At 48.8% G+C, this 11,105-nt stretch overlaps 1 protein-coding gene across 1 annotated transcript; it reads left to right on the forward strand.

The window, feature by feature from the left end:
- Positions 1 to 8,973: 8,973 nt before the first annotated feature.
- On the forward strand, positions 8,974 to 9,299 carry Pmar_PMAR028984 (hypothetical protein; the record flags this gene model as incomplete). The annotated part of the gene is made up of 2 exons (XM_002771292.1): positions 8,974 to 9,135; positions 9,210 to 9,299. The coding sequence occupies 2 exons, from the start codon at positions 8,974 to 8,976 to the stop codon at positions 9,297 to 9,299; spliced, it is 252 nt and encodes an 83-aa protein (XP_002771338.1).
- Between the last annotated feature and the right edge of the window lie 1,806 nt (positions 9,300 to 11,105).

The following is an 11,105-nucleotide window of genomic DNA, read 5'->3' on the forward strand; positions in this document are numbered from 1 at the left end:
CCTCTTCGAGCTGGAGCTTGCACTCTATCATAGAATTTCTATGGCCCGTCTTGTAAAAGGGGACAATAATGGGATGCCCTATGATTCTGGACATACTTTCCTGTTGAGTCTACGGTTACCGTAGACTCAACAATCTACCGTAGTACGGTAGACCTTACCAGCCTTGGTACAAGTGGTATGGGCTCTTCAGAGCATGCCCACCGGCAATGCGCTTTCTCTGAGGATCCTGTTCCACCGTGAGTCACTGTTAGCTTTGGACGTTGATGTGAACTCTCCATTCGCCCCAGGACTGCGCCGGTAACGGCATTTTTCACAAGAATCACTCGACACAAGGTTGCTGTGATAGTAAGTGTCTCCCTAGCCTTGTTGTGGTTACTTCCAGCTTGAAGCTGGCAGCCTCATTAGAGGTATCAAAGCTCTATCTAGGTAACTTTCTTCAAGTTCATCCCCTAGAACCTTTAATAATGGTCACGAGTCTTGAGTTGTATCAATACAGTGATAGGGAGTTCACCATCATCCATAGATTGAAATGAGTCTCTCACTTCGTTCGATTCGATATCGCTCCCTCCCATGGGCTTTATTGGAAAGTTAGATCTCTCCAGAGGAGATAAAGCGTTCTGAGGAAACTGCTGGTCGGAAGGGCTCCCATGAACCTGTGAAAAATGTCGTATGAACCTTGAGTTCCCTAATGGTTAACATACCTACACCCACTCCTCAATCCACAAGGGGTAGAAAGATTGCACACCTGATCTCTCGTAGTTTTTGATACAGTATGGCGATGACCGGCAGGCAGGCAGGGCGCAAGCACAGGTTGCCTTGACAAGGCGTCGAGTAGCCTGTCAGGCTTCGACTCAAAGGACAGTGCGTCCGAATGTATCGCAATTGCCCTGAGAAATGTACACCTTTTCAATCTCAAATTCAGCAATTGAAAGAACAAATTTGACGAAAGAAATTTGATTTTCGACGAGTGAGAGAAGTTTTTCGCGAAATGTTCAAAATGAAAGTTCGATTTTGATAAATGTAATTTATGACTTCGGAAACGCAAGTTCGAAGTCGTCGAACACAAGACCAATTTCGACCAATGAAAGCTCACTTTCACCACAACTCGATATGCGATATTCACACTCCACGAGTTGACAAGTCGCACAATTTTTCTCAGTACTGCAATCTACATTAGTTATAACCCCGTCGAAGCATCAATGACTCGCCTCTGCCGTACCAATAAGAATGCGAACAATGTCGCCTCTCGCAACGTTTTCCCGTGACTATCCTCCCAGCTCAACTCAGCCTTGATCCTATCACGAATCTTTCTGTACGCTCTCCATTCCTCTGTTCTCTCAATACAGTGCTCCGACCTCGTATTATGAACATTAAAATCCGCGGCTTTCGTTCTCTCGTCAAAATAGTTTACATTTCCTTCTCCATCAGCCTTAGGTAAAATCAATGTTTCCCTGAAGGGCGAGATCCATTCAATCCTCCCACCACCCTCCAAACAGCAATTTCTGTTATAGAAGGATGCAACTGAGTGCAGAAACCCTCCCAACTTATCTCATTCGCTTCAAGATTCAGGTGGTTACAGTCAATCTCCGCTTGTTCATAGATATCCCCGTCTTCCACCGACCCCGAGCTCTCACTGCCTCCTACAATTCATCAGTTAATGTTAGATGCCAGCAAGTCATGCATCTCGCGGGCATTTCGATCTCGATACCATTCCTGCAGACAGTCGATCTGATATTCCCTGAATCTGTCTCGAAACAAATCCCAGTTGGCTTTCTTGAGTTTCCACTTCTTGCGACACCTCGCATGCCCCAGTTTTTTCGTATCCGGCAACAGTAGGTGAATTTGTATTGGAATATGATCTGATATACATGACTCTTCCGGGAAAAACGACCACATAGAGTTAACCGCATCCGCTGTCTTCATACGCGTTAATAATTACATCATAATTACATCTGCGTTGGACCGTCGTACGATACGATCCCCTCGGAGCTTGTTGTCGTGGCTATTCTAGTTGAAATCATTGGGTCGTTGAGAATCTGCACCTATCCGTCCACCCTGCCTTAAAATATACAGAAAGTTTTGGGGTTTCATCCTCCTCGTTCAACAAACCCTCGGTGAATATGAGCATATCCACTTCTCTACTGAGCCACCTCGCTGACATCTGCTTCCATCAGGTATGCACGGATAGAGAAAACGTTGCAAGTTGAAACCCGCATCCCTCCACCCATTAATAGTGCCGCACGCTTTGGCGCCGTGAGGTTGTTTTTTCAACAGACCCGGCTGATGGGAGTCGGTTCTGGCAGTTGCACCACGAGCAGGCATAGAGAACAAAGCAACTAAGGTTGTCGTTATATACTTGTGGTGGTGGTCCATACAAATTGAGGTTACCGAATAGCGTAGCCTGTTCCATGCGAAGTGGTGGTCTTCGTAACAAGTTTGCTGGAGCAACAGAGTTGTCGGTGTTGATTCCATTAGAAAGATTGACGTCAGAATCTTAGTCGACGTCGTTGTTGCAAGCAAGGGGATAGACGTACAGAGAGAACGGCGAGGATAACAAGTCGCTGATATCGGTTAGCACGTAGTGGTTTTAATTCATTCCAGTATCCTTGAATTGATGTTATAACTCGACGTATATAAATAGTATTCGGATAAATAAGTTGTCAAAATAGACTTCTTACCATACCACCGTGAGGGTCCCCGCTATAAGACTGTCCCTGAGGTAGGATCCGTGTAGTTGTGGATATGAGAGCGACCTCGATCTTATGATGCGTCGATGTGAGCACCAGTAGTTATGATACGGTCTGGCGATATGATATCGCCAGACCGTAAAAGCATACGTAGCTGCGTTGGATCAGGATTAACGACCGATAGCGCAGCAGTAACCTGGCTAGATGTTGTTAACACATAACCCTTGGCTGCCAGCTCATCAGCTCGTGCCTTGGCAAGCATACCGCTGTGACCAGAAACCCAGTCAAAGGTGATCTTGTCCGTGATTTCAGCTCAGATCAATCTGTCTGGCCTTGTCTCCCCCCGAGTTGTTTTACATCTTGCCCCCCGCATTTTGAGTATAACTTGAGAGTCCGTGAAGATTCCCCAGGTGTCCTCTTTATCTGACGGAGGGATAACACATCGGGCTGCTTGTAAATCTCCAAGGAGTTTAGAGTCCGTTATAGTAGCGTAAGAAAGGAGCTTCCAGTAATTGGAATGGATCTCTACACCCTTACGATATACCACTATCCCAGCACCGGACCTCTGGCCCGTGATCATTATTGATGCTCGCCCAGTCTGTGCGGCAGAGAGCGTCACATTTTTGTACATGCGTACAGATTTTCTCCTTGTACTTGTGTACAAGTGTGAGCATACGATACATTCCGTACTATTGATCCTGAGCATTGAGCCTTACTAGCTCCTAAGTCCGTAGCCATCTTGACTGGAGGTCTCAGTGTACGTTTGGGTCGCATCTCTCCAGTTAAGGCCGGGTCGTGTCGACACGAGCAAACGACAGGAGGCATCGGACATCAACACCATGGAATCGTCGGTGAAGATAGTGTTACCGTTAAGGAGAGCCGCCTGCCCGTGGCCCTCGGCTTTCTCCAGTTCCCGAGTCGAAGTCTTGACCAAGGTCTGCCAAAGATAGGTATGCAGACCCGCCAGTGCTGGACCGTGTCGTGACTATCGTGACTCTGCAGGCGGGCCAGACCCTTGACCGCAGGACCGTTACATCCAGGGCCCTAGCATAGCCAAGGGCGTGCGGGAAGCCTCGCCGCTGCCACGGTCATCAGCTCCAAGCTGTGACCTGCAACAGGGCAGACTTCGCCATGATGAATTCAAGCCCCTGTTTCCAGGCCGCTACGGCGTGAGCAAGAGCCGGCTGGATCGCACTTTTATAGGTTTTGAGTACCTTCCCCCGTGATCCCTGCTTGCGCCCAAGGTGCCTCAGCCGTCCAAGTTTGGCTTTGGCTTTGGACATCTTTAACCGTATATGACGCTCCGGATCTGATAGCCGCGCTAGCAGTGGAGACTCCGCTAATTGCCACCTTTCAACCAATGACGGGCCAGTACCATCGGCTACTATTATCGCTGTATCACTCCCATAGAGAGTCGGCCTTATGCCATTCTCTCTCAGAGCTGCGAAATCCTTCACAAGCGGCAGAGTGCTTAGGAGGAGCAAGAAGAGGCTCAAGGTACTGCCTTGTAAGGCTCTCCTTTCGAGTTGTAAGTCGACCTCGTCACAACCGTAGCGTGCCGAAACACTCCGGGCTTTCAAATGCTTGATTAACCTAACCCGTTTTGCACTTATCCGATTAGATAAGCACAATAGGTGCCGGTTTGCTTTTCTTTGTGCCTGTCATGAATGCTTCCACCATGCGTAGGACAGCAGTGTTAGCCGACTTGCTCTTGGAGAACCCGTCGACGGTGGGAGAGTCTAGTCGTTCGCAGATCTGCGGGCACAACGCAAGCCTTTGGACGGCTGCCTTTCAACGGAAAGTCTTTCGAATAGCTTGCTAGCAGCCGACCAGGCAGATGGACCTCCAATCGTTTGGCTTGACGGGGTCTCTACCGGTCTTATGAATCAAAATCCCTGAAGATAATTTTCATCCACGCGTTCTATACCATTCTCAAGAGATTCCCGTGAACTGGACGCATCAGTTGTCCGCCAGCGCCTCGGGCGTGTTGAGAATGATACTGTTGGTGTTATTGTCCGCACCAGGTGCCGCCCCTCTCCGCAGCTGGTTGGCTATCTCTGTGAGCTCACAGGAGAAACTACTAGAACTGGATCGGATCGCGGCGATAGTACTAAGTCGGCTCGATTCACTTGATGTTGACATATTATGGCCGCAGGAGGAACACGGGAGCAACCTCGTTTCACACCGCGAGAGTAGTGCTGCAGATCATTAAAGAATCTACGGGCAGCTGCTCTCTTTACCTCTTTGACCGCTGCACAAAATTTGCATCTAGCACTATCACGGATTCCCCGATGATGCGCCGCAGATGGCGAATACGGGCCATAACATCCGCTGGCCGTCTATGTGCTTTGCCTTCAGCTTACACAGCTTGCTTGTCTACCACGGGATGTCCTAAGCCATATGTGTCGAGCGTCTGAATCATCACAAATATAGAGCGGAAATGACACAGGCTGAGTGGACGAGACCTGATCGAGCTCAGAGAGCGCCGTTTCACCGATGACAACCGTGTGACATCTGATACCACGTTTGCCTTCTTGTTCTTGCCGTGGAATGAAAAACCAACGAGCTCAAAGGAACTGAAACAAGGCTCCTGAAGCCAACTACGCGGGGCAGGATCCAGTCCGGTCGCTTGCGGTCACGGCAAGCGCAGTCGCCGGTTACCGCAATGCGGTGTTTGATACCATCTCAGCAGTAGATTTATTGATCGTGTTGATTACGGATGTCTTTAATAGAACAGCAACCACGGGTTGGGGTCGACTCGACACTGGTAAAGCACGATAACTTGGTGTCAGAAGTTAATTGCTTGATCGACGGTCGCGCACATAACTGATATCCAAGGGATATCATCCGTTGTTCCTTGTTGATCAAAAATAGTAAAAGCGTTGCCATTTGCCTTGAGTGTCGAAAAACAGTGTCGCAAAGCTCTCATTCCAGGGTCCGACGGAGATCGATGTTTTCGTAAGTCAACTCCGAGATCTCTGCACTTTCTACGTGAGCATTCGCGGAGGATCGACAGGAAAAAGACTGTGATGCGCAGTTCGATGTGGAGACTATTTCCGTGGACTCGATCCTTGAATGCTTTCCACAAGAATTGTTACTGTAATTCTACACTCTTCAAAACGCGATCTCTTTCGGAGTATTTTTGGTCGCTGTTTTCATCACATTGACTGGAATACAGGATGCGATCTCCGCTCACTGACACAAGAAACTCAGGCTGTGTACTGTGAGATTGTACGATAGGCATGAGGCAAGTTGACCGCGAAATTGTTGTGGCTGGCAGAAATTGCTAATGCACTACTACTTATAGCTGCCCCTCTGCCCCCCTTCTCAAGGTTGGTTAAACATAAGAATATTGTAAGACTTCATGCTCTGGTCCAACACTAACAAGGGATTAGAGGGAAAGACTCGGTGAGTCAACAGTTTTGATTCTGCCTGCAGTTTGGTTCTCCATGGTGTTCCAGCGCGCGATGAAAATATTATCACTTGGGTTGGAGAGAATTCCGAAAAGTACTTTCTGAAGACCTCCGAGATTCGGATCATGACCAAACTCTGACGTATGGGCTACTGTACTCGGGCCATCGCACGACGAACTGGCTGCGGCTTGAGTACCGGTAGTATTACTATACTATGACCGCCAAGGTGACTACGGTATGGGGTCAAGTTTCTCCATCCCAACTACTACCTCCGCCGCATACAGTGGAACAGCTAAGCAAAGGCAGGTATGTTCATATAGAATTCAAGGTTTACCCGGAGAGCCAGTCGTCGGCTCAGGGTACTGGTTTGAGTCTCACCACTTCGGGCATAGTAGTCCAAACTATGAAACTTTCGTCGGGAAGACTACCATCATCTATTGAGGAATGATTACCCTTGGTATTTGAGTGGTGTATAACTATTGTAGCAATAGAAAATAGTGTCACGCCAAATCTTCTTCCATTATTGTCTTATTTCTATCGAGTATCTACAATTGCCAAGCGATATTCATTCGTCACGGCGATGAAATTCGATAGAGAGTATTGCCGCCGTCTATTTGCTAATATGCGGAGTCTGAAACTCGAACTTCATCATAGATCTACGGATCTATCGAGTTTTGCTGCTTTCTGCCACTGTCTGACGACGAATGTTGAACCTGAACTATTAGGTCAAGTACAACAGACCAATCTAAGTGACCCCTACTCTTCTGGGTCGTCCAGCTCTGCAATGTCCCGCCCCCATCTGACTAAAGATCGGAACGGGAAGTGGGAGTGTACGTGTAAGTATACGGTAAAATCATGTCCATATAAGAATTGTCGTTTTATGAAGCGCTGTCAACGTGGTCAAAGTTGTCAGGCAAGCGAAATGTGGATACTACTACTTCAAGTGCCAAGCCATCTCTGAAATTTCGGAAGCAAGGTTAATTGGGTAATGACACCTCTACGAGGTCTCCAGGTATGTTGTCTCGATTTGTTTCTGCCTTTATCGAACGAGTTGCTAGTAGCAGTGCAACTTGTCGTGTAACTATCGTGCTGAGGTTGCTATTCGTCTCCTACTTGATTAGTAGTTGCATTTTTTGGGGGCTCTCGGGGAAGTGGAGTTAGGCGTTTCTGTTGTTCCGATGCCACATGTCTGCTCAAAACAAGCAAAGAGTCGTAAAGACCAGCAAAGACGTATGGAACGACGACAGGTTCGGTTGTTCGCCTCTCATCCTGCAGCAGAACAGGTATGTTCTCACATAGTGACAGCTCTTAAAACAGTTACTGTTGACTACATTGACGACAACATGGTGTTCCTGCAGCGCTTCATGACTGCAGATCGTGAAGGCCAAACAGCCTTGGCACAACAGTGGCAGGCTCCAGGGTCCCGTGGATCCATATTTGAAGTGGCTGAGAACTTATCGAACGAGGTTTCTTCCTTAATTTGTTCTTCACCACACTGCCAGGTGAACCAGCTGGATTTGCTCCGCACAGCTCAGAAACCATCTCCATTACGGTCATTATTCCTTGGCGAGTTGGCGGTCCGAATGTCGTTGGCCAGGTGAGAAATTAGGTATGATAGATACCGAGTTGGATCTTCCGGTGTCTCGACCAGATGTGGCTATGATTCCGATTTACAAAAATCTACTACGGATGGAACTATAAACTGGTTGTGATAAAGAAGTCACCGAAGAGGAGTGTACGACATTTACCAAGGTTCATCTTTTGTGGAAGCCTGGCAGAGAGGGTGTGGCTTTAAGGCCGATTGATGACTATCGTCGATCTGGGCTTAATGCTCAACTGAGGAGGAATATCGGTTGCACTATATCATTACCACGATTGGTGGATGTTATGGCTGCTCTTACTGAAGCTACTTCCTCAAGTTCAGTGGTATCTGGCCTTGGACTGCTACCCAATTTGTGTGTTCTGGAGTGGGACGTACAACAAACCTTCGACTTATCCCTGTGCGCTTCGATCAACAATACCATTTATCGTTCATGAATCCTTATATCTCGGTGATACTACGCAGCCAAGATATCTACAACACTCGCTGTTACCATCCGGGATGGTAAGCTCTCCATACTGGTGGTGTCGATGGGCGGGCTGTTTGTTTCGAGTGACGCGTAGATTGGCTGTTGTTGCTCTCCAAGGGTTCAACGAGAAGATCGATTTTCCATCTCGAGCGTTATCATATGTTGAGGATATCTGCGTTGTAACTAACCAACCGTTATTTACCTTGATCTTCAGTCTACTGATCTATCTGATGTTGAGCGTCCCGATAGAGTTCTCCAAAGTTCATGCACTCTCCACTAATGCGCGCGTATTGGGATATCGAATCGATATGAATTCTAATGTCCACAAGATTTCAGTACCTGAGAAGGAATTATTGAAGATGACTAGTATATTACGTTCGACCGGCTCACGTATAGAGGTGTCAGTCTTGGAGAAATTGGTTGGTCGGTTGAGTTGGGTGTCGCTCCTATACAAGCCTATCAAGTACCGACTTGGGCATCCCTATGATATTTTATCTGTTGCTCGAAGAAAGGGTTTGCGTAGCATAAACGTCTCATCTATTCGGAGAGCCGAGCTCTTGGAACTGGCCACAATCCTCTATGATGAGCCTGGACATGTGTTACCTTACATACCATGTCGTAAACAGATAGCTCCACATTTTGGTTTCTCTGCTCGTTGACATGGTTCAGTCTACAGCACCGGTGTAGCTACGGACTTATCTGCAGGACGTATGCGTGAGTTTGGTTGGGAAACCTCCGTCGGTCCACGAGGCCTGGCGAAGTTTCTTAGAATTCCAAAAGTGTATAGTTGATGCGCCCGATCCTATGCCTCTTGAGGAGATGGAGCCTGCGACCTACTCCGGGTCTGCCAATCAAGGAACAGAGACATCTTCGGATCTGGTGCACGACTTGAACAGTTTGGCTCTGAGTATTGAAGACGATGCTCCCGAGTGTGCCAAGCAGTTTCTTGAGTCCGAGTTCCTTGAGGTAGCCTTCAGCGATCCACGCGCTCTGATTCTTCATCATCTTCCTTCTACTGCGAACCGCCGTGATTTCCATAGGTCTCCTGTATCCGCGAGCTCATCGGCAGACTCAGCACCGGTGAGATTCTCCCACAAGATTCGATGGATTTCCAAAACACCTACCAATAACTATCGTCCGTTCCTGGCTCGCGCTCGGACGCTCGCGGGCCAGTTGAGGAGGCAGGGCCTGTTCGCGACTTACGACAACGAGACCAAGAGCTTACTCGACAGTGGCTATATCCGTCCAGCAACGGTTGGTTAGGTCCGCTACTGGACGTCGCACTTCCCTGTAGCCAAGTCGACCTCCAGCACCGCTAGCGGGTCGGCGAATAGGAGTTCGATGAAGTTACGACCGGTCTTCAATGGTGCCCCGTTAACCACCCTGGTTCGCTCGGCCCTACCTACGGGATGCGAGCAGAGCGTGGTTCAGACTCTGGGCATCCTACGTCGATTTCGTTTGTGCAGCAACTTAGATCCACGGCAAGCGTTCCTTCAACTTGAATTATCTGATCCTCGGGATCAAGATTGTATGGCGTTCTTCTGGGAAGATGTCCCATATCCTTTCACTAGGGTCCTGTTCGGCTGTCCCTGTAGCCCGCATGCCCTAGTGAGGAGCCTATCGCTGCTGATGTATGAAGCCTCATGAGCACTGCCGGTTCCTCGTGGACGACATAACGATCGGTTCAGACTCCTCTTCCGACCTACGAGCACTTGATGCACAGCTACGACCTCACCTTGCTCGACGAGGATTCGAGGAGAATCCTCAAAACTTGGTCTCCTCCCTGCCTGAGTATTGCCGGGTTAACGCCATGTCGCATCCTTGCTTTGGCCTGATCTGGAGACCCCATGACGATGTCCTCCTCCTACCACCAGTTAAGAGCTCAGCAGACACGTTAAAGTCCATCACCGACTTGCGCCGGTGTGGAGGAACCCTCTTTGATCCCTTGGGCCTCTTTCTCGAGTTCAACGTTCAACTTCGTCTACTCATTCGTTGTTCCAGACAGAATGCTGATTGTACAGGTGCTCTGTTACCCTCTGACCTACAGGCTTTGGAGAAGGGAGCAGAACGTTAAAATCCTCTCATCTTGGTGTTGTACGTCATCTTCGCTCTCCGACGGAAACCCATCGAGACGTCAGCTTCCTCTTTGTCGACAGTTCTCATCCGGCCGGTTCCTTAGTTTGGCTGGGTCAGTGGCTAGCAGAAGGCCTTGACCATAGCCCCGTAACGATCTGGTTCATCTTGGCAGACAACTTTGCGTCGTCATACTCCGGTACTCGTTCGTCGTCTGCGGTGATCGAGAACTGTACCGATTAGAGACGTCCGGTATCTGCTCATGGATCACTCACATTTCCGCTCCTGGAACGTTGCCGACTCGGCATCTTGAGACAAGCTCTCTTCGACAACACCGACCGGTCTCTTCGCAATCCTTCGCGACTTCTTTGCAGACGTTATCGGTCTTCTGCCGTCGACAGTATCAACCTTTTTCACTATCTTTCGTCTACCGTCCGACTATGTCCCAGCGAGGCCACCAACAAGTGTGTGTAAGATGAAACTCTCACATGCCAATTCCGTGGATAAGAGCATCAGCCTCTCTCTGTCGATTTCGGTTCTCATAACCTCGGCCTCGGAATACTCTATCATCTGTCCATCGTGTCCGACTACTGACCCTGACGAGGATTTCATTCTTCCAACTACTCTGCATGGTTATCGTCTGCTATCGTCGATTTTCCGCTCCTGGCAGCTGAGCGCAGTTGAAGAAGACGGCCGGGGGAATCCCGAAGTTCTCCTCGATCCTCTGCTGCTGACAATCAGGGACTCTCAGCGTCACTCCGATGTTGACAAGCATTCACTTACTTCGATCACTCAGGCTTCGTGGTCCGTCACTGCCGACACGACGTTGAAGGCGTTTTACACTCTCAAGTCGTTCTCCCTCC

The sequence above is a fragment of the Perkinsus marinus genome, assembly GCF_000006405.1.
Source record: "Perkinsus marinus ATCC 50983 genomic scaffold scf_1104296963156, whole genome shotgun sequence".
Classification (NCBI taxonomy): domain Eukaryota; phylum Perkinsozoa; order Perkinsida; family Perkinsidae; genus Perkinsus; species Perkinsus marinus.